Source organism: Phyllostomus hastatus, unplaced genomic scaffold (assembly GCF_019186645.2).
Source record: "Phyllostomus hastatus isolate PE091 unplaced genomic scaffold, TTU_PhHast_1.1 phas_scaffold_21, whole genome shotgun sequence".
Classification (NCBI taxonomy): domain Eukaryota; kingdom Metazoa; phylum Chordata; class Mammalia; order Chiroptera; family Phyllostomidae; genus Phyllostomus; species Phyllostomus hastatus.
In genome coordinates this window covers 40474838-40497632 of record NW_025334017.1, presented here as the reverse complement: position 1 = coordinate 40497632, position 22795 = coordinate 40474838, and the positions used below count along the sequence as shown (strand labels likewise).

Here is a 22795-nt window from a genome sequence, read left to right as displayed (position 1 = left end):
GCATGTAGGGAGCGTGGTAGCACAGTGTGTGGAACCAAGGAGCTCCGTGCAAGCGTTCGCTGGTATTCAACCTCAGGCGCTCCCTGCAGAGAGCGCGCAGGCGGACAGGGCGATGTGGGCGGATCGGAACATCTCAGGGTGTGAGGTCTTTCACAGGAGTGTGAACACAGTCCTCGGGAACGACAGACCCTGGGGAAGGAGAGGGAGGAGGCGACAGTGACCGAGGTGTGAGACGGACGGCCTTCCACACGGAGGAGGGGCAGCAGGAGCCGGTGCAAGGAGGTGGGAGCCTGCGGGATACTTTCAGAGAAGCTGCGTCACTCCGTGTAGGAGAACTGGGAAGTCGTTCTGTCTTCTGCTGGTGTTGGTTCAGTACGTTAGAGAATCTTTGCGTACTATTCCTGGCTCCCTGTTAGGGGTGCACTTACGGGTATTTAAACGAAAATCAATTTTGAGAGTCATTTATTGAGCACCCATGGGTCTTTTGCATGTATGATTTCATTTACTTCAAAAAACCCAAGGAAAAGAACTGTTATCCCACCTTAACAAGTGAGGAAACTGAGGCTCGGGGAAGTGATGTGGCCCATCCAAGTGCACACCATCAGGAATAGATGGAACTGAGGTGCAAACCCCACCTTGACTCATGAACTTCAAGGCTGTGCTTGACCCCCCTGCCTCTACTGAAGCACTTTACTTCTGTGGGCCCCCTGCCTTGTCCCCCCCCCCGCCAGGTTCCTCCATGTCCTTGACCTTGAAGATCATGGGTTTAACAATCAGACGGGTCTCTCTCTTCCTCCCATCCTGATCTTCCAAAACTTTCTCTCCCATTTCACACCAGAGAGCTTCCCCACCCAAAACACAGAGATGGGCAGCAGGAGGGTAGGCTGCCTTCCTCAGGCAAAAAGACTCACCTGTCCCCTGTATCTGTGTGGATCTACGGCGAATCCCTGTGATGTAAGGGAGAATGTATAGAAATCCATAGACATCCAGGTAACATGACTTATTTATGCTCACACGGAAAGTTAAGGCAAAAGAAGGACCCTGTGTCAAGTCTGTTAACACCACGGTTAGGAACTGACCTATTTCTGAGTTTGTCTCTTTGACGGTGAGCACTCACGTCATTGTCGTCCGCTCAACATCCCATACATGCCGCGTCTTGGCAAGTTGAGCCCCCATTTGCTGCCGCTCCAGTGACCTAAAGAACTCTTACTCTGTCTAGAAACATTACCTTAGGGATGAGTTGTTTAACTCCCATTCCCTCCATAACAGCAGTGCGCACACACTACCAGAAATGGCAAACAAAAGATGACAGGGATGCAGGGAGGGGGATGGGTTGGAGGAAGTATTTAAGCATCCTTCAGGAGAAGAGAAACAAAACTTAATCTTCTTTTTATACCAAAGGGAGCACACGCTCTTCATTACCCGGGCTGGGGTGGGGACCACATGTATAAGCCTGTTATTCCAGCGAGGCCCTGTTTCATCCAGGATGGGTGGGTGTGGGCATCCACAGAAGAGTGGGAGGAGGGGAGGGAGCGTGAATGGGAATGGGGTGTGTGGGGAACCAGACTGTTTTCATAGTCCAAAGTCACAGCCAGGACTCCTCAGCAATCCCGCTGATAAACACACCCTAACTGCCGACGAAGAATCGAAAAAAGAACTAAAGCACCCCTTGATGGCAAACCAGAACCTGTTAGCTGGAAGTGTTGACACCAGGGTCACTGGCAAATGTTTCCTCGTGGGCAGCAGGGGTGCCGGTGAAGTGCCTTGTGCGCCCAGACAGATAGGAGCCAGTCAGGAGCCAGTCCCACCAGTTAATGGAGTGCTCCTGAGGAGTAGCTGCCCGTCTAGCAGAATTTCTAAAACAAGCTGCAGCTGCGCCAGCTAAGGCCCCTGGGAAGTGGGGGCAAACTCTCTCCAGCAGCAGGAAAGCAGGATGTGAGGCATTGCCATGGCTACCCAGCCAAGCCAGCCTCAAAGACTTTCAGGAATCTCTGCTATTTGTGCGAACCAGATAGCTTCCCCCAAAGGCCGGAATTCCTACACTCTCCTGCTGTCCCGCTCCACTTTCCCTCACTCCAAACAAAAAGGCAGGAGAGGACCCTTCCTCTCTACTTGTGCTGGGGACCCGCACAGATGCTCAGCTGGAACGCCTCCCTCAGATGCTCAGCATAACGGAGGCAGGCCAGCGACTTCCATTTGCCACAAATCCCGTATATTCACTCACAGGTCACAACGTGGGCTGATGTTAGTGTGCTCTTAAACTCCCAATGGGACTGGAGGGAAAACTAGACCCTCATTGATGTGAATGATGTGCCAATTAGGACTCAAGTCTCTCTTCTCTGGCTTTCCTGTGTTCTGTTTTCCCAACATGATCTCAGAGGGAGGTGAGCGACAGGGTCGTTTAATCGCTATTATATATTTGCCACGGAGACACCCAGCCACTTCACATTGGGGCCAGCGGGGGATGTTAGTTCTGCGGGGTTTTTTTTCTTTCCAGAAAATAAGCGAAATGTGTAGATCAATTTAATAAGGTTATGTTTTGGAAAACTATAGAAAGTAAATTAAAACTAGCTTCAATTCCTATTAAAACCAGGCTTTCGCGACCAAGAAACAAGTAAAAAATACCCAAAAAATAGTCTGTGAGGTTTTTTTGTTCAGATGGTCCCCAACGCCATCTGTTTGTGCACATGTATTTCATATTTGTGATTTCTGGCCAGCACATCTTCATTACTCCAGAAGAGATGCAACCTTATTCTCGGGGTGATGACGTCTCCACACTGACTCCTCCTACAACCTCTATCCAAATAGGAGCGTCTGGTGGGAGGGAACCGCTAGATACAGCATGCCGACTGCTTAGACTCAGGATGGGCATCTGACCTACAATGGACCAAGCAGGGCTCTTCCCTGTGACTCTCAGAATAGAATCAAAAGGAAAAAGACCCTTTCGGGTGGGAAGCTGAGAGAGTGATTCCTGGAGCTGCGGGAGGCTGTGGTTCCGGCCTTTGAGGAAAGCATGTGTCTGAAGGAATGGAGATGACTTGCAGAAGCAAAGCAAAGACATGGTAGAGAGAAGGACCCCTGCGGACATTCAAGCCCTTGGTTTGAGGTGGTTGTGGCAGAGCCACAGTAATCGGCTCCAATAAATTATGTTTCCTTGTACACACGACCTGGCGCAGTCCCCTCCCACACCGATTTGGGTCTCGGCCACGTGACTTGAGTTGGCCCGTGGGGCATCAGCAAATGTGATGGAAGCAGAGACTTGGAAAGTACTTATGCGTTGGGAGCTGCCCTTCCTCTCGCTGCTCTTAGAACATCATTACCAGAAGCAGCCCAGGCTCAGCTGCTGGAGAAAAGCAGTCCGGCCAATAGCCAGCTCCATTTGCCAGACATGCATGAAAGACCACCATACTCCATTTGGCCCCCATTATGCCACATGATGGACACCAGAGATCAATAGATGAACTGTCAAGCTCAGTCCAGCCCAAACGATGACTCACAGAGTCATGAGCAAGTAAAAGGGCGGTGGTTTATCTCACCAAGTGTTAGAGTTACCTTCTTCCCATGGGAGCAGGGAGGTCTCCCCAGCAAGTTGTTCACTGTTGGGTAAAAAACCAGAGACAGCCTTTGACCATGTCATCAGCGCTCTAGGAGGTCATCACATTCAAAACCAATCATTCCCTCAGGGGAACCCATTCAGAAACCAGGTATAAGACAGACACTTGACTATAGTTTTTTTTTTTTTTTTTTAGTTCATTGTTTCAGATAAGGAATCCACATCCATGATTAAAAGATGCAAACAATATACAAGAGGGTATTATGAAAAATTATTCTTTTCCCTGCCTCTGGCCCTTAGATCCCTATTCAGAGGCAACCATGCTTACCAGCTTTTTGGATAAACTTCCAGAAATATTCTATACAGGAAAAAAATTAAGGCAAAAAAGCAAGAATATAGATAGATATTACATAGCTATAGATATAGATATAAGACATATATAGGTTATATGTAATATATATAATCTTTGTTTTCTGCAAAATGTAATATCACAACACAGAGGGAAACTTGCTAATGAGAGACCTTAATAATCTATAATGTCCCATGTAGGGGAAGGTGGAGAGTTTTGATGATATGATCTGCAATGTAAAAGAATCTTATCCTGTATTTCTTGTGTCTCCGGCTAAACACACACACACTCTCTTGATGACTGTATCCACGTGGGCACACACATGCATGTATGTCTGCCTTGCTCTGCACACAAATGTGACCATGTCCATCTTCAGGGATCATGTTCTTTATCACACCAACCTGGTTACGCCATCCTAGACGGGACTTGCAGGTGCTGGGATGGACTGCCTCTGGAAGGCCTGGTGCTGGAGACCGGCTCCCTGCTCACCTCTCTCATGCTCAAGTCTGTGCTCAGTTTTTGGAGAGACTCACACTTGATGTTGCTCAAGCCTTAAGAACTCAGTTTCCCAGATATGTCCCTCCTCCTCCTGCACTCCTGACGCCCACTGACAAGCAGCCTGTGGGGTCTCGGTCCATCACCCCCTATTGTACAGATGAGGGAAAGGGGGCCCAGTCTTAGGCTCAGGAGGCCCCAGAGGAACACGGACACTGTATAGTCTGGAATTTGTTCTCCAGCACTAGCTCAGGCAGAGTGAGCTGCATGGTCTAACGCAGTCATAGGCTTGAACCTTGGCTTCTCTACATAACAGCTGTTGTTCTCTTGGTTCTGGAGCCTTGGTTTCAGCACCTGAAAAGTGGGGTGATAATAGTTACATATAGAATAATTCAAATTATAAAAATATATGCAGAACACAAAATCATGTATATTGTCCAAATAATAATAATTTTCAAAATTTTAAGTTGCATACCTGTGTATCTTAAAGAGATTCACCCAGAGAGCTCTGGTCTTCTTTCTTATGTCTGTGTTACTAGCACATGTAGAGAAGCTCATGCATGAGGGATACACAGATCATCAAACAGTGCCTTTGTCCTCCAGAGGAGGAAGGTGCGACAGAGACAGACAGCCCCCCAACCGCCACTGCTCCCTGAGGGCTCCCTTCGGGGAGCTACACAAGAAACTCTAGGGACAGAGAACACTGATCTACCTGATGTGGACAACAGAAAGGGCAGAGCCAGGCCCAAGGTGGGTGAGACTGCTGGACCAAAGCCAGTCGTGGGCTCAAATGGAAACATACATTTCCTGGCACATTTCCTCAGTCATGTTCAGGGGTGGTCGTTACTCGACACCACCCCAGCTTCTCTCCAGAATTTTCCAAATACTATAGCCAGTGCCGTGGCCACTTTTAGTTCTAAGCTTTGAAGCACACAGGAACACAAGAGTCCCCCCCTCTGCACCCAGGCATGTCCTTCCACCTCTAGCTGACCTCTAGATGAAGTCTCAGAGAGACAAGTCTCTGAGGATCAATTGTGGAGCACACGGTTTGGCAACAGGGCAGGGGATCTTTCCTGACTTGTGCAGATAGGGGCTTACATCACAGCAGGAAATTTGTTTACCCTTATCTTAGCACACAAGAACAAATTATCCCGCCCCTGTTATAAATCCAGCAGTCCTGCATCTACGGCTGGATTTCCGCATAAATCTCCAGCAAACTCTACTTGGCTGACTGTGTACTTTTGCTGGCCTCCTGCGCCAGGATTCAAGCTCACGGAACTGTCAGTGTCGTTGAAGGACTCGCTGGCTTTCACCTGCACAGATAATGGAAAAAAAGAAGGAGAGCTTCCAGGGCCGTGGCTGCCACAGAAACCTCACCGTCCAGGGCATGGATCCCGGGTGTCCTCTCCCCCAGCTGTGTCACCGTGGCTCCATCGGCCAGAAGGAACCACCAAGTCCCAGGGAGATCTGCCCTGGACAGCCCGGGGCACCAGAACTTTGGTCTCAGGGCCTCTTGTAGACTCGCCGAGTTCAGGATGGTTAGTACACACAGATAATCCTGAGCGGGGTGAGGAACCAGGCCAAGTGGGTTTTATAAATGGATTCAGTAGCCACTTACCATATTTTTCAGACCATAAGACGCACCTAGTTTTTAGAGAAGGAAAATAGGAAAAAAAAAATTTTGGAGCAAAAAATGTGGTAAAATATTTAATAACATAAATAACATAATATTTCACTAATGTATATGTAAACAGAACTTAACAGCAGCATTAACAACCATTATTCCTCCCAAATGGGTGTGGGGGGGTATGTCTTATAGTTTGAAAAATACAGTAAATAACTGGGATCAGGCAGAAGAAGGGAAACCCTGCATACAACTAACATAATGTAACCAGTGAAGTAAACATCATTGGCCAGGATGCCTAGGCTTCAACAACAGGGATGGGCTAGGGTATTTTTTTTTTAATCATTGACAATAACAAGGATGCCTACGGAGCCCTTACCTTGCTATGCTAGGCTCCACCGAGCCCAGGCTCCACGGACTGCTTTCATCCAGCCTTACCCCACCAGGTATACTTTACCTCCACGTGCTCACAATATCCTGGAGAGGGGGCTACTGTTAAGATGAGGACACTGAAGCACACAGAGAGAGGTTCAGTGATTTGCCCAACATGGCACAGATAAATGAGACAGTGCTTGATTAATAGAGGTGGTTAGGCTTCAGGACCTACGTTCTAAATCAGTGCTTCCTGAGCATTAATGCACAAGAATCTCCTGGTGATCTGGCGAAAGTGCAGATTCCAATTCAGAGGTGGGAGATGGGACATGGATTTCCTGAGATGCTGCATTTCCAGCAAGCCCAGCTCCCGGGTGAGGCCCACGCTGCCAGTTCAGAGCTCACAGCTGCAGATGCAGGTGTCAGTCTGGCCCAGCCTGGTCAAGGGCAACGTGAGCACCTCTGTCTGTGCACCAACAGCTTGTTACCTATCCACAGAGCAAGAACAAATATCGGGAGTGGGCCGCTAGAGACTTTATAACTATTTGACAGTTATTTCATATCTGCCGAATCTACGACCAATAATGAACATGGGGCTTGTACCTCATTTTGTTATTTTTACTTTCTTCTTCTAGTAACTTATATCTATGTTATTTTACAAAGTTATCAGTTCACCAAAAGTTGGAAATGATACATAAAACAAACAAAACAAGACAGACTGCCTGGTCCCTCCCCACAGAGCACGTGAAGCTCACTTCTCTAAACTTCTGCACTCTACTGGCTACCCACAGATGGGGAGTCTAGGGTCCTGGGTATGTGCATGTGGGGGATGCCCCTACCTCAATTCCCATTTCCTGGAGGTTCTACTTCCTTATATTTTAGGGTCTTCTTGCATATCTAGCCCCAAGAGCAGGTAGAGACTGCCATCCATAAAACTCAAGTAATACTCATGCTGGTTTGCCCCTTCCAACCAAGTCTCAGAACCTCCGCCTAGTCACTCAGCCTCTCAGAGGCCCCCTCCCTTTCCTCTGCAGACTAAAGCCCATCCACTGCGTGAAAATGGGGATGAAATTATAAGCATGCAAAGGGCTTAGCACAACACCTGGAACAATCACTGATCAATCAATAAAGAGCCAGTACAATTGTCACAGGGGGGCACAGGTAACCAGGTTCTTGGTGATCGGGACAAAGAATTGAAATGAATACACAGAGTTTGTGGCAGAGAACATGGGAACAGGCCAATTCAAAGTGGAGATTGACCTCATGGGCTGGAGGGATTTTATTCTTACAGGGCAGATCCTTCCTGGCTAGTTTTGACTGGCTTTTATTGTGCCTGTACAAGTAGTTGTATTACTTTAAAGCTACTGCACATGTGGTCTCCCATGATTTTCCCTGATTGGCCACTGGAGAAGGAGGTCCCACAATGTTACCGAATGGAGCCCCTCTTCTCCTGGGGTCCCCCTGTACTAGGTTTGCCTTGCCTACCACCAGGGAATTATAGCTTTCCATGTCAGAGATTGGTGAAAAGGAAAGGAATTATTTATTCAAAAGTTATACAGACTTAAGAGTAATGACTTAAGGTCTTCATTAAAATCCCAAAGTCCCTTAAAACACCCACAAACACACACAGTCCTTCCTTCCCCCCTTTGCCCGGTCTGAGATACCATATCTCAGGAAAAGAAATGGAAGTCTGTGGCTCAGGTAGCTCCTGGTTCTTCCCAGCAATCCGTGCTTGGCTGGCAGCCCTCCCTTGGTTCCCAGCATACTCAGCTGTGTCGCCACCATGATCTCCAGTTCTTAGTCCAAAACGGACTAAGCACCTTCTTGCTGGTGTGGCACCTTCTCCTGGCCCACCAGCAAGAGTCCTTTCACCCCTTTCCTTCCCACAGCGTCTCTGCGGCGTCTCTCCTGCATTCTTCCAAACTGCTAAGAAAGGGTGCTGCATCGCTGCTACATCTTGCTTTCTGGCTTCCTAAGCCACGTGGGGATTCTCATCACAGCTGCCGCACCTGGGTTTAAATCCCACTGCCAATCTTCCTCTGCAGCCCCATTTCTGACTCTTCTCACAATTGGCTACACTTGGCCAACATTCCCGTATTTTCCCAGCTTTTCTGGGCTGCCACAGTAAGTCCAGGCAGGTGTGGCCCTGTGGCGTGGAACCAATCATCTCCAAGCTGTTTCACAGGCTCTGTAACCTGGGGGAGTTGCCTCCCAGTTACATCCTGGGTGGAAGTCACTCCCATCCCCCTGGCTCAAAGCAGGGCCACAGCTACTTAACATATCTATGAAACCAGTTAAAGGTTATAGATATGTTAAATGACTGTTCTAGAGGTTATCTGAAAAACTGTTGCTTTGCAAAACAACTCTCAATGGCCCTGCTCCATGTGTCCCAACCCCCAGTTCAGACTTGTGGGGGTGAGGACTTCCCATATTTTTAATATTTCCTGGACACCCTGAGTTGTGAACCCCATTACAAATCTTTCTTTTCAGGGCCCCCTGGCTGTACCCCCTTACACAATTATTATTGGGGAAAAAAAATCTGCAAAATATCCCTATCAGGTATTCATGGTCTCCATCAACACTAGAGGGAAAAATTTCAAGAAAATGTTCCTGACACTCTTCTAGGCACTGGGAAGGCAAGCTATTGTGCATCTCTCAAAAAATGTATATTAAATTAATTTCTTCTTCAACTTGGAACAGTCGGAGCCCAATTTTTTACAAAAGTCTACAACTACAGTGAAATTTTAATTTAAACCACTAGGCAGAATAGTGCCCCAAGGCGCTGCAAGATGTCTGATCATCGAGCAAAAATGTAATTATGTTCATTCTGCTCCAGAAACTTAGGCAGGTGGGCGAACTAACAGAGTTTAGAAAGATTTTCAATAACAAGGGATGAAACAAGGCAGGTTTTGCTTAAGCTTCAGTTAAACAGAAATCCAGTTAACCGGAGACCTTTCAGGGAAGTGCTCCTAGTTAAGGCTGTTAGATTCTTCCTGCAAGTCATTTACATAAAGACTCAGGAGGCAGGACCCCCTGGGGCCTGTGGACCATGGGAGGGAAGGGGCTGAGGTCAGTGTTAGGGAATGTTCGAATGTTTGTCTAGTTGGTCATGACTTGGGCAGGAATGCCCAAGGGTACTAGGGTACTAGGTGGGGGAAACTGACCCGGTGGGAATGGGAATCTTTCTGACCTTGCCAAGAGGGCAGACTTCCTCCGGCTTAGGTTGGCGCTGTGTTCCAGGGCCTGCAGGGATGTAGTGACTCGGCACAGCACACGGCAATCCAATTTCTTTATCTTGCTTGGCAGGTCCCCAAAGACCTAATGACTCGGACCCTCCCGCTGTAATGCATTCACTTGTCAGATTAGCAGAGGTTCCTAAGTTGTTTCTTTTTCCTTCTCCCTGGGCTATCCTGAGATAAAAGTTCAGGTTCCTTTCCCCAGCAGGGCTTTCTTCTGCCAGTCTGGTTCTGCAATCAGTATGAGCGAGCTAAACTCTAAGAAACCTGGCTGGAACCATTGGGGTAGCTGCTCTGGGTGAAGCGTGCCTCACTTAGAGGAGAAGGAGGAAAAAGAAACCGTTATGGCTGCATTTGGGCTACCAAGAAGCTCCTTCCTGTGGTTTGTGACATCTGTGTGACAAAGAGTGGCTGGGGACAAGGTGCCGTATCTGGGGGTTGGGGGTTGGTTTACACTCAAATCTGCCCAGGTCCATATCCTGTTGGCTGGCTGACTTACCGGCTCCCTGATAGGGACAAGTCACTTTTGACATTTCGTTTTCCCCAGCTATAAAATGGGTGTAAGGATAACAACAAAACCCGCCCTGAAAGCTTGTGAGGAGGGTCAGCCAGGTAATGATGACAAATAGTTAGCACAGTACCTGGCCCAGAATAAATCCTCTACTATCTCAGAGACAAGGCCTCATCTATTTGCTGGTTTACAGCAAAGAGTAGTATAATCTGCTACCCCAGTATAGGCACTTGGGCACAGAATTACTTTGAATGGAAGGCAATTAAGAAGCAGCAGATATTAGAAAAGCTCTCTGCCCTCGCCTGGTCTACTTGAAAACAGAACATAAACTCCCCCTGGTTAAGGTGTCCCCTACCACACTGCCTGCACCAGGAAGGGGACAACAGCTTTATCATGAGAGACGAGGTGGCCTGAGAGAGTTCTGTATACGCAAGCCTTACTGCAAACTTTACTGACTGGCCCTTACCTACTGTTCCTCTCCCCGTATATTGGCCTTCTCACAATCGACCACCAGTAGAAGCTCAAAGTCCTTTTCTTTTGTCCTGCCACTTCTCTACAAAAGCATTGTTCTTTGCTGAGATGCCACATTTATATGCCACACATATTTAGGGAACTTCATCATTCATTTTCCCATCTGTCAACTGAGAGCAATCCTACACCATGAGAGCTATGGTGAGGGTGGGTACAGACGACCCACCAACAGCCCTTACATGTTCTCATTGAACTACGATTTGTTGAGCCTAGCATGTGTCCGAGCACCATTGTAGGAGCTGGGGACGCCTCCACGAACAAACAGGGACCCCTGACTTCGTAGAGCTTGTAATCTATTTGGGAGAGATGATAAACAACAGTGAAGTAATAAGTTATGGAGAATATTAAAGATGATGAGTCCAGCAAGTGATAGCAAAATAGAGCAGGAAAGGGGACTCATGTATGTAGGACACTCGGACACTCGGAATTTGAAATGGGGTTCTTAGGAAAGGCTCACCAAGAATAACATCTGAGTCAGCAGGTAAAGATCACACCAGGAAGGAGCCCGGGGAAAAGTGTTCCAGGCAGAGTGGGCAGAGAAGGGCAAGGCCCTGAGAGAGAAGCGTGCCCACCACGGGGGAGGAAGGGCGAGGGCCCCTGTGCCTGCAGGTGCGAGTGGGGGGTGTCAGCGGGGAGTGGGAGAACAGGGGCCACGTACTAATCCTGACCAGCTCAGGGGAGGCCTGGCTGGCAGCCTGACAAACTCAGGGTTCTAAAGTAACCAAACAGGACGGTCTGAAATTAAAATTGATTAACTAAGAGCAGGCCATGGTGGGTGGGTGGGTCGTCCTGTCCTAGATCGGTATCTTCCCCTAATCAAGGCCAATCTTTACTTCAACGGAGCCTGTCTGTTGTCCTTTTGCATCTAAGATAACACGCCTTGGGAATGTCAAGATAATTTCCCTCTTCCAGACCCCTCTGGGCATAATCTCCCACCAGGGTAAAGACGGCCAGAGCCCCTCCCTGTTATCTTGTTCCCCAGAACACCATCTCTGGGTGCCGTAAATGTTCATTGTTCACTGTGCTTTACCCACCAAAGTAAAGGAAGTATGTGTCTCTCCATCGTACGTTTTATCCAGCCCCAGATTTCCCCGCTTTGCTTTCTCCTGCCTCCCTAATCCATCGCCAGTGCATTTCATGTAACCCCCTTATGTCTCCTCTTTTGATTGTAATGTATAACATAAAATGTTAAACTGCCATTCTCTGGAGCATTTCTGGAGCTGTTGAGAGTTGGCTTGCCGGGCAATTGTTGTCAATTTGGTTCAAATAAACTCACAGAAATTCTCTACAGGTTTGATTGTTTCTTACATTGACAGAGGTAATGGGGGAAGCCTTTTACCTCGTGGGGTTATTTTAGGGACGTTGGCCTTCTCCAAGGGAGATGCAGAGAGCCATGGAGGGTCTGAGCAGAAAAGTGACCTGGTGTGGCTCCCAGGATTGCTGGGGCTGCTGTGTTGTGGGTAGACTCTAGTGGGGAATGCCATGGACCCAGGCCTGTCGAAGTGGTTTGGGGAAACCTGCGCTGAGCAAGGCCGTCTTCCTCACTCACGAGGAAGCATGGAGAACGCCCAGCAAGAAAAGGAGGATAGGTTTGCTCTGCTGAAGCTTCTCTCATTATTGACAGCCTTGTCTCTTCTCTGAATATCTCACCTTCCTTTCTTGCCCAAGACCTGCAAAATAAGATTCTTAGAATTTAGGTGGTTTTTTTTTTTCTTGAAATCCCTACATTTGGATTTGCAGATATGCCAATATTTGGATTTGTCGAGCTGTAATTTAAGCCGGTCTCTCCCCTGGAGCCGCTTGGTGAAATGCATCTTTCATGAGGCTTTGCAGGAACCCAGCTACACGCTCAGACTCCTGAGCACAAATCAAACTCTGGTTCAACATCAACAATGTGATGTCAGGGGCCTCCTAGAGCAGCAAGCCTCCGGGAGGGACTGGCCTCAGTGTGTTCCCACCGGTGAGCCCTCTCCCAGGAAAGGATTAAAAGCTGCCTTACAGTGGACCCACAGGACTAATGCACGGAGGGCTGATGACCGGCGGTGGGCAAAAGCTCCAGGCCCCTCCTGGTGCTATCTCCTGGTCACCCTCACCCACGGGGCACACCAGCTCAGCCTTCTTGGGAGAGCTTGCTCTGGTGATCTGAGGGAAAAAAGCAAAATAAAATACAGATGCCAAGGGGAAGGATGCCACTCAGCCGCCTCTGGGCTCCCTCCCTCAACTGGAAGTTCTAGAAGAATCAGCCCAAGAACAACACTCTTCATGCAGGTTTCAAGGCCCAAGATAGGCGGGCGGGCTGGCTGGCGAGAGGAGCTGCAGGCCAGACTTCTCAGAGGGAGAGAGGCTCAGGCCGCACCTCCTGGAAACAGAACAATTAAAAAACACTTTTTAAATTGTCAAAGCAGCTTGCAACATTGATTGTCTCTTTTATTGTCTGGCCCTTTTATGCGGTGACTGCTGTACATGTAACTTCACCTGGAAGTGGGGGTCCCTTGTGAGAGTGAGATCTGGACAAAAACACCCGACTCTCCTGTTCCCCTCTCCCTGCCCTGTCCTACCCCCGCAATGCCCCCAGCTCCGTGTGCATGAAGCTCTTGGTTGAGGGAAGGCAATGACCCAGTGACCGGGATAGGGAGGCACTAGGCAGGGCAGCCAGCTGTCTCAGTTTCCTAGGATGTGGGACTTTTCGTGCTAAGACTAGGATAGTCCCAGGCAAACCAGGACAAGTTGGTCACTCTACATCCAGAAGACATACCAGCCCCCCGACCGGCGTCTGGATGAACCCACAGGCTGGTGCTCCTGGGTGGTGTGACGCAGCGTGAGATAGGGATTTGAATCCAGCAGGATTCACATCTCTGCGCTTTTGTCTTCTCAGCTAGGAATGTCGAAAACAGGATTGGTAGGATCTAGTTAGAGGCTGCCCACATCACACGGTTATCCTTTTGCTACCACAGTAAAATCATCATCTGGCTCTTACGTGGTGTCTAAATAATGTGGGACAACTACACCGCCTTTAGGATTTACAAGGTGCTTCCGTACACACTGTCTCCTTTCAGAGACTGGAAAAGGAGGCCTGGATGGAGAAGAGACAGCTCCAAGGTCATGCCCCTGGCAAACAGGACTTCAGTCTGGGGCATCAGTTTCCGTTCTGCTACCTCTCACCTCCTAAGGTCACAACAAAACCCCAGCAGGGGGCAACAGAAGCAGGGGAGTCTGGGAGTTCCCTGATGAGGAAGGTGTGGAGGAACCTATTTCCCAGCCAGCCCACACAGCTACTGCTGCTGCCATGAACCTGGGGCCCAGCCTGAGGAACAGGCCGAGTTCCAGATTCCTCATCGCATAATTCTGCCCTTGTGCTCCTGTTTTGTACATTCTTAGAGGCAGCCATCTAGACCAAGATCTCTACCACACTGGCAGGTTCAGCGCCCATGTCAGGTCAGGTAGAAATGCCACTTCTTAATCATTCCCCACTGCCCTGGACAGGAATCCTGTGAGTCACTAACTGGCATTCAACCCTTATTTTTATTGAGTGCCTTCTCTGAGGAGGTGTGTGGGATTTGACACTTGGGTCACTGATACAGGGACAATATGACTTGAGAATTCAAATCCAACTAACATTTCTTGTCTGAGTGGCTGCTCTTGGGAAAGGTGCCTTCCCAGGCTTTGTCCTTTGCTGGCTAGGCTCCTGCCCGCCTCTGAGGCCTGCCTCCTCTCTCATTCATTCCCCGCAGGGCAGCCAGAGTGCCAATCTTAAAACCCCGAAGCTTCTCCACCTTCCTAACTGCAATTACTTGAAGAAAAGGAAGGGATTACTATAGGTGCAGGTAAGCTAACATAGTGATTCTAGTTCTGACAAGAATGTCTTTAACCACAGCCCTATATAGTTATAACACCCAGTTGTTTGGAATACAGTGCTGCATTAGGGCCAGTCCAAAGGTTATTTGGCCCTGTTTTGACATCCAAAGGCTTGAGGGGCAAGAAGGCAAGGCACTTCCTCTGGAATGGCAGCTCCGACTAGTTTAAAGTGGCTTTGCTTATCTTCTTTTTCAGTGTTTTTCCTTATTAGATCTTTTACCCCAGAGTGCTGGCTGTGAACTGTCATACTACTGTACTACTGAGTCAAAGGGATTCTTGCATCACCAACCAACATACGCAGGGGCCTTCCCCAGCTGCCAGTAGCAAAGGTTTCCCGGTCTAAGAGACATGGGGTAACTGCCCACTGCCTTCCTAAGCCTAAATCTTGGCTGTGGAATGGGTACCTACAGGAGCTCACAAGGTCGTGGCAAGTACCGCGTGGGTAACAGCAGCCCCCAGAGCACTGTTGTGAAAAGGTGGGATGTGGGGATTCATCTGGTCACACTTGTTTAGGGCTGGTCAGACGATACGCAAGTAAATTCAGCCTGCGAGGAAGTCTCTTTTTGGTCTAACTTATACTGTGATCTCAGACTTGCTGAAGGACGAACTTCCATTACAGCCCGGCTAATATATCGAGTGTTCGGGCTCAAAAGTACGTAAGTAGATTGATTTCCCCCTCCCCCTCCATCCACACTGAAAAGGATCACGGCAGTGTTCGTATATTTGTTTCCACTGGTTGGTATATACACTGACTAAGTAATAGTGTTACCTGGAAAAACTTAGTCAAAAGAAAGTGATGGAAAACAGGGTAGAGGAGGTCTTGAGTTGCATTCTTAAATAAATGCAGCAGGAATTAGTTAGGGTGTCCCAGTGAAGACCTAAGTTTGCCTATTGTCCACCCTCCACCTCCACTCAGATCTATGACTTTTTCAAAGACAACAATAAAAAAAGGAACACTTTGGTAGCCTCTATCTTAGGTACAAAATACAAGCCAGCATGGAGGGGGAAGGGAGGAAGTGTCCCCTTGTGGAGGTTAATAGGCAATACTCCTCTCCTTCTGTAAAGCACTCTGTCACTTCCTTCTGTAACTCGGCAGGGAGGAAATATATTCACCAGGGGCCTCGGCTAATTTGTTCTTAATTTAAGGACATTTAGGCAATTTCTGCGTCCCTCACAGCCAAGAAAAACAGAGCTGAATACTTTCTTTCACTGCCAGGCCAGCTAGTAACTCAAAACAATGGAGATGGTGAAATCGACTTTTGCTAACTTCGGGGGGACATCAGTGAACCCAGAGAGGGTCTTGGGGGTAAGCCAGTAACTAAGTCTTCCTTCTGTTTTATGTTGTGTCCTTTCTGTGAATTTTTTCCCCCTACTGGAAAGTTTCACAGCACTCATCCTGGACATACCTCTAAACTGGCACACTTTTCTAGCTGTTCCACTCAAAAAAAAAAAAAAAAAAAAAAAACTTTGCTGTGAATATTGGCAAGAAATATGTTCCAGGAAGGAAAAGACGTGCGTTTGCTTCCTAATGACTGCCCCTCCCTCTCCAGGTACTCGGGCAGAGAGGCAAAGGGAAAGAAAACAAACAGCACACTTACTCCCTCTCCCATCTCTACACTGGCAGGTGGCTTTAGCCTTTCAACTTCTTTTGAAAGCTCACAGCTCGGAAAAACGCGAACTGAGCAAGCAGAGAGGTCCCCACAGCAGGCCCAGGCTCTAGGAAGGCGAGCGAGTTCCCAGGGGCCGGGGCAGACACCCGTGCTCGGAACGTCAGTCAGCGCGCGCGTTGATGATTTACCAGCTGGATTTAAACCTGCTGCGGCGTGGGGGCGTGGCCTGGGCGGAGCTCCGCGGGTCTGGTGGGCCAGGCGGGGCGGGTATCCCAGAGGCACTGCACCGCGTGGGAAAGACCCGGGTTCCGGGAGCGAGCGCCTGTCTCTTTAAATGCTACGGGCTGCGCTCCCGCCCCGGGAGCCCGGAGCCGGATCTACAATCCCGTTCCTCCCGCTCCAGCGCTTGTTGCTCGCCGGGACCGAGCTGGAGCTGGCGCCACCAGGCAGCCAAGCTGCTTCCTTCTCCTCCTTCTCGCGCCCCACTTCCCCCGAGAGCCGGTGGAGGGGGAGCGGCAATACCAGCAGAAGGGAGGAGGTGCGGGGTGAACAGACATTGACTCCCACTTTCAAAGCTTGAGACTGTGTAGCCGAGTGGGGCAAGACATGCATCGCTCCCCTCTGTCCAGGCTCGCAGCCGCCCGCGCCAGGAGAGGAAGGACTGTGGAGCCCACACCTGCAAACTCGTCCTAGAAGTCTCAGCGTGCGGCGGGGGCCTCCTCGGTGTTCCCCAGGGCCTCCACCTCTCCGCGGGTGAGTTTGCGCAGGTAACCCGAGCTAGAGGGCACGCGCGCGGGGGAAAGGCGGGGGAGACGGAAGGAGAAAGAGCCGCAGGTGTGCCAGGTAAGGTAGCTCACCTGCTAGGACCTTGCTACGCAGTCCTCGCTGGTTTCCTAGGGAAGGAGGCTTGGGGGTTGGGGATCGTCTCAGGGCTTAAGTTAGGGCCGTAGGGTGGAGGGGATGTGAGGAAAGGAGGGACTGGAGTAAAGTTTTTCTTACCCCTCCTGCCTGGGCTTGGCAGGTGGGGCACTGGCGGAAGCCCTAGGAGCTGCTGATGCAATGGACTTTGGCCCGAGCGAGGTGAGGGCGGGGTGGGGGGTGGACTTGGGATCGCCTGTCCTGCTGAGACAGTGACCCTAGGGGTGGAGAAATGAGGGAAGGCTCGCTACGTGAGACCCCTCTTAGAATGGCTTCTGGTGCTCCACCCAAACCTTTCTTCCGCCTCTTAACAAATCGTCCTTTACACGGAGGGGCTCCTATATGGCTTCCTTGCCTTCCTCTTCCAACAGGTGGTCTCAGCCCCTGTCCGGGGACCAGTGCCAATGACCCTAGTGGTGGTTTCGCTTTCTCTCCTCTCGGCGGTGTGAACGTGTCTCCGCAGCGTGATGGGCAACCAGGTGGAGAAACTGACCCACCTAAATTATAAGGAAGTTCCCACAGCCGACCCAACTGGCATGGACCGAGATGACGGCCCTCGCATCGGGGTCTCCTACATCTTTTCCAATGACGACGAGGACGTGGAGCCGCAGCCGCCGCCCCAGGGGACGGATGGCGGTGGCCTGCCCAAAGGCGGGGACGGGCCAACGCTGCCCCCGCCGCAGCCCTACGACCCTCGGCTGCACGAGGTGGAGTGCTCCGTGTTCTACCGTGATGAGTGCATCTACCAGAAAAGCTTCGCGCCAGGTTCTGCGGCGCTGAGCACCTACACGCCAGAGAACCTGCTCAACAAGTGCAAGCCTGGCGACCTGGTGGAGTTCGTGTCGCAGGCGCAGTACCCGCACTGGGCTGTGTACGTGGGCAACTTCCAGGTGGTGCACTTGCACCGGCTGGAGGTGAGCAACAGCTTCCTGACCGACGCGAGCCAGGGCCGGCGGGGCCGCGTGGTAAACGATCTGTACCGCTACAAGCCGCTCAGCCCCAGCACTGTGGTGCGCAACGCGCTGGCGCACGTGGGCGCCAAGGAGCGCGAGCTGAGCTGGCGCAACTCAGAGAGCTTCGCTGCCTGGTGCCGCTATGGCAAGCGCGAGTTCAAGATTGGCGGCGAGCTGCGCATTGGCAAGCAGCCTTACCGGCTGCAGATCCAGCTCTCTGCGCAGCGCAGCCACACGCTTGAGTTCCAGAGCCTGGAGGACCTGATCATGGAGAAGCGGCGCAACGACCAGATAGGGCGCGCTGCTGTGCTGCAGGAGCTCGCCATGCACCTGCACCCCACTGAGCCCGAAGAGGGCGACAGCGATGCCGCTCGGACTAAACCGCCTCCCGAGCGCCCTCCTGCGCCGGGCTGGGAGGTGGAGGACCGGGAAGCCGTGGTGCACTGATGGGAGAGCTGAGTACAGAGTTGTGACACGGAGCTGTTGCCAGCAGCTGCTGCCCCCTCCCTCTACTCCTCCTCCACCACCTTCTGGGACCCATCTGGGCTCCTGGGCCATTTGGAAAACGGAAAGTTGGCAAAATGCGCAGCCAGCTGTGGCTTGAGCTTGTTCTCTGGGACGGAGGAGGAAGAGAGAGCACATAGCAACAATTTGGTTGGGGGTACTGCCTGCCCACCTTCTCAATCTGTCTTCTTTCTGAGGTGGGGCAAACTGTAGGCATGCCTGACACTAAATCCCTGCTGGACCTGGGACCAAAATCTACCCTCCTTGTTATGCAGGGATGGAGAAAAATTTGGAGTACCAACGTCTGCCATTGCCTTCTACCTGCTGTCCTCCTACCCTGGGCTTGGAGGATGCCCTGTGCTAAGGCCAGTGTGGGATTGTGGCCAGCCCAGATGCATATCGGCTACCCCTGTGGAGCTGTGTGTGGGATCCAGGAGGCTGGGGCGATTTGTTTTATGGGATTCCTGGGATGCAGGCTTGGAGAAACCAGGACCAGGTCTGGGAGCAGCAGACCAAAACCGATCAGCGGCCTGTGAAATGTAACAAAGAGTCAGTAAACTTCGGCCACAAAACAAAGACTTTGCTACCTCCCTCCTCCCAATCCCCAGGTAATTCATCTTCAGGGGCTGGCTGAGCCTCCTGCCTCCTCCTGCTCCACCAGCCACTTCCTAGGTTACAAGTAAATCATTGTCACGGGCCAACTAGGGGAAGGATTCAATTATGGTTCTGTTTGGCTGCCTTTGTTCCTCGCCTGCTATTGTAGGCACTTACAGCTGTGTTATTTGTTATCAAAGGTGGGAATAGCCTTTTGTGTCGCTGGTCTAATTAAACCTGCTTGGCTGTGTTCATCCCCAGGTCACGCATGGCACTGGCTGGTGCCACCCTGTAAAGTATCCACTACAGAAGCAGCCAAACAGGTTTGCCCTGGTAGGAACTAGTCAATCACTCCCACTTCCCACTGAACCCTATTCCTGAACAGTGAAGGTAACCTTTTTAAAATGTAAGGCTTTGATGGTAGTCCTGTGAATTTTAATTTTCCGTCACCACTCCATCTCTCACTTTTGTTCTGCTGCTGGTTAAAATCCCAGGCCTAAGGCATATTTTGATGATAAGGTATTTATTTTGGTAGCCTCCTTGATGCACACTTAATTCAAGATGCAAAGTCTTGTTAAGTTGCAACAGTCCCCTTGTGGCTTAGAGAACACACCTTCAGAATGCTTTCTCAAGAGACCTGACAGCCATCACAAATGCCACCTGGTATAGTCGGTGCCAAATCTGGTGACAGTCGTAAAGCACAGGTTAGTGATTGTGGAATCTCTTGACAGCAGACTGACCAATACTATTTGGATCTGCTGCTGAGTTAGTTGGCTCTATGATGAGGCTCAAAAAAAGATTTTTACAAGCTGCTCCTTGTAGTCATGTGAGCTCTTTAAGGATGCGTGCCCTGTACTTCAGAATATGTCTCTGCTGCACATTGGCATTGCTAATACTGTCTCAGAAGTTGAGTCAAGTTTTTATTTCTCTTGGGAGTCATTAGAGATTGCACTGAACATGTCATTTCTGTGACCTAAATCTTGCAGTTGGAGTAGAATCACACTTCAGTGTTCTGTAGCTGTGGTCGTCCTTGGGCCTTCTGCCTGGATCTCTCTAAATCAAGGCAACAAGACTTGAAGGATTTCCTCGTATACTTTTTCCAGACTTGGCAGTTGAGGTCATAATTTTTGTCTTCATAGCACCTCCACGTGACATCATTTCATTACAAGGGCATTAACTGTGTTCCCTGTGTTTTGGTGCCAGGGCTCACCAAGCAGGTCTAGCACTTTGTGAGAGATGAACCACACTCCGCTCCAGTCTTTGACTTAGAGACATAGCAGTCTAGTTTCCGTGTTTAGTAAATCTCACCACTTTTTGTTTATGTTTCTCTTGCTCATGGAAAAGAGGAGCAAGAGAAACATGGGTAAAGACATTGACGAGAGCCTCCTCTGCCTAACAGATTTGGATGTTCTTTTATGCTTAACACAGTAGGGAAATTTAAAAGCAATGACTCATGTGCAGACAGCCGGAAGGAAGAAGAGCATCACTGTCCAGCAGTTCTGGGCTAGCCGGCCAGGGGTCCTTTCCAATCCCCCATCCCTGTCTTCCTCCTTGGCCCCCAAGTGGAAAGTGGGTGTCCTTGGTCACACTGAGGTGGAGCAGTGAGTATCTGTTGTTGCAAATGAACTGCTTTGAGTGAGCAGTCTCAACCTGAAGGAGCACTCCTGTAAGATCTGCACCAACCATTGCAGTCTGCCTCTGGAGAAGAGGTTTTTGACAGCAGGGCATGGGAACGAGCTAGAAGAGGGAACAGGTCGACTCCAGGGACTGCTTTTCTGTGTAAAGCAAGCGTTTTGTACAGGGCACCAGAGATGTGACGTATGTAATACTTAGGAACAGTGATTCCGTCGAAGTTTGTGTAGGGTTCTAGAGCTTCAAGCAAAGCAACATCCAACCAGTGCAGGTGCCAAGAGAAGAGAATCCAGCCAGCGCTTGGCTCTGTCCTCAAGAGGGCAGTGTGGTGGATCAGTGAATGTTGAATCCCAGACAGTGGCTCCATCTGGCACTTTAAAAATACATATATATAATAATTTTTGTTTCTCCTTAGGCTTAGGACTTTAGAACCGTTTTTTGTACTTTGAATAACAGATGCTCTTTGAAGGAAAGACATACGGACTCTAACGTTCTTCGGCAGCTCCGGCAGGGGTAAGCAGGACACCCGAGTGGACCGTGTGCTACGTGGAATCAGACAAACTCTATTTTCTTACTTGAGCAACTATTTTATTGACACTGCTTGTGTACGTCGGAGGAGCCCACGACTTCAGCGACACAACTTTTGTACCGAAAGAACTCAACTTTTTGTAGTTCCTATTCCATATTTAACTTAAAAAAATAACTTTAATAGCACTAAAATGCCTAGCAGAAGGCTGTATTCCAGACCTGTGAGGAAATTTTTAGTTTTTATGAAAAATGACCCTTCAGTGGTTAAGCGTCTCCTGTCTTGGTGCTTCTGACCCCACTAGCACCACTAGACAACACAGCCACGCGGGAACATATTTTTGGAAGCAAAACTTTAATTTTATATGACATATGCTATGGAGAGTGGAGAAAATTTAAGGACTACGTGTTTTCTATTTTTTTCTTAACAAAATGGAATCCACTGTGTTGAAGACTCTTGAGGTTATGTGATTGTCTCACCATTTTTTTTTTTCATAAGTTGGAATAAAATCTAATGTGATCATGGTTATCGAATGGATTTGTTTGGGAAGTTATATTTTATTTATGAATTTTTTTTAAATCAGGGTAACTTAACTATAAAGTTGACTGGATTATTCAACTTTTCTTTATGTCGTTCTGTTCTTCACTATAACACTGTAACCCATGGAGAATTACACTAACGCGATATACTCTACATGTATTTTATTTCTCAGTGAATTGTGTAAACCTTATTTCTGTTGAAGATTGTATGTTAAATCAATATGTTCTCATATGACTTCTTGAGAAGGAGGTTCCAATTTGAAACTGTTATCATTTCCTTCAAAATGAAGGGCCTTGCTTAGTTAAATAAAAGATTGATGACATCTTTTAAACCACTTCCTCTTCACTATGTCTTATTAAAATAAAACCTGTCAAGTTCTTTTGGAAAATGCTATGAGAGTCTCCAATAAACCATCAATTGGAGTTAACGGAATTTATATATATTTTTCCACTTGTATACCTTTTTTCCTGACATTTTTGGTCCATAGCCAAGCTGTGCAGCCTAACTGTAGTTTTTCTCAGAATATTAGTGTGTATCATCTTTTCAGTTGCTTGGTAAACATTTTGATGGATCATTTAGTGACTGAAAGTGCTCCCTGTATTTACTGTGTGAGAATTAATCACCCATTGTTTCTACGCTATCAGTGTTCGTGAGAAGTGTCTCATGAATATAAATCTTCAATACACATTGATTTTCGGGATTAATGCAAGTATGTCTGGAAACCACACACACATTTTGGAATCCACACTGGAGAGTTGTGGGGTTAAGATCAGTAAGCCAAGCTGCACCTTAGGTAGTTGTAGAGTCCCAGACAAAGAGAATGGGTTCAACGAGTCATGTGATTCTGGAAAAGGGGTAAGTGTGAGCACGTGCCACTGTTGGCACGATAAGGAATGCAGGTGCACGTGGGTGGTAAAGGGGCAGATGTGGCATCTGGGACTGGTGTGGGGAAGGCCACCTGTTCTCCTTATGCCAGCACCTGAAAACACTGC

At 49.1% G+C, this 22795-nt stretch overlaps 1 protein-coding gene and 1 long non-coding RNA gene across 3 annotated transcripts; one reads left to right on the top strand and one right to left on the bottom strand.

The window, feature by feature from the left end:
* Nucleotides 1-3761: 3761 nt before the first annotated feature.
* LOC123833066 lies at nt 3762-6025 on the bottom strand. Its single transcript, XR_006788164.1, has 3 exons — nt 6016-6025; nt 4873-5710; nt 3762-4751 (listed from the first exon to the last, which is right to left on the bottom strand). It is a non-coding gene; the product is annotated as an uncharacterized LOC123833066 (long non-coding RNA).
* A 10341-nt stretch (nt 6026-16366) lies between these two features.
* LRATD2 (LRAT domain containing 2) lies at nt 16367-22137 on the top strand. 2 transcript variants are annotated; one of them, XM_045861086.1, is made up of 3 exons: nt 16367-16889; nt 17158-17216; nt 17426-22137. In XM_045861086.1, exon 3 carries the CDS (start codon nt 17522-17524, stop codon nt 18452-18454), a length of 933 nt encoding a protein of 310 aa, XP_045717042.1. In that variant the 5' UTR covers nt 16367-16889; nt 17158-17216; nt 17426-17521; the 3' UTR covers nt 18455-22137. The 2 variants fall into 2 exon arrangements, with proteins under 2 accessions (XP_045717042.1, XP_045717043.1); XM_045861087.1 differs by lacking the exon at nt 17158-17216 and having other exon boundaries at nt 16368-16674; nt 16766-16889.
* Nucleotides 22138-22795: the final 658 nt, after the last annotated feature.

Excerpts from the sequence above, each read along its gene's own strand:
- LRATD2 (XM_045861086.1), top strand. The coding sequence starts at position 17,522 with ATGGGCAACCAGGTGGAGAAACTGACCCACCTAAATTATAAGGAAGTT.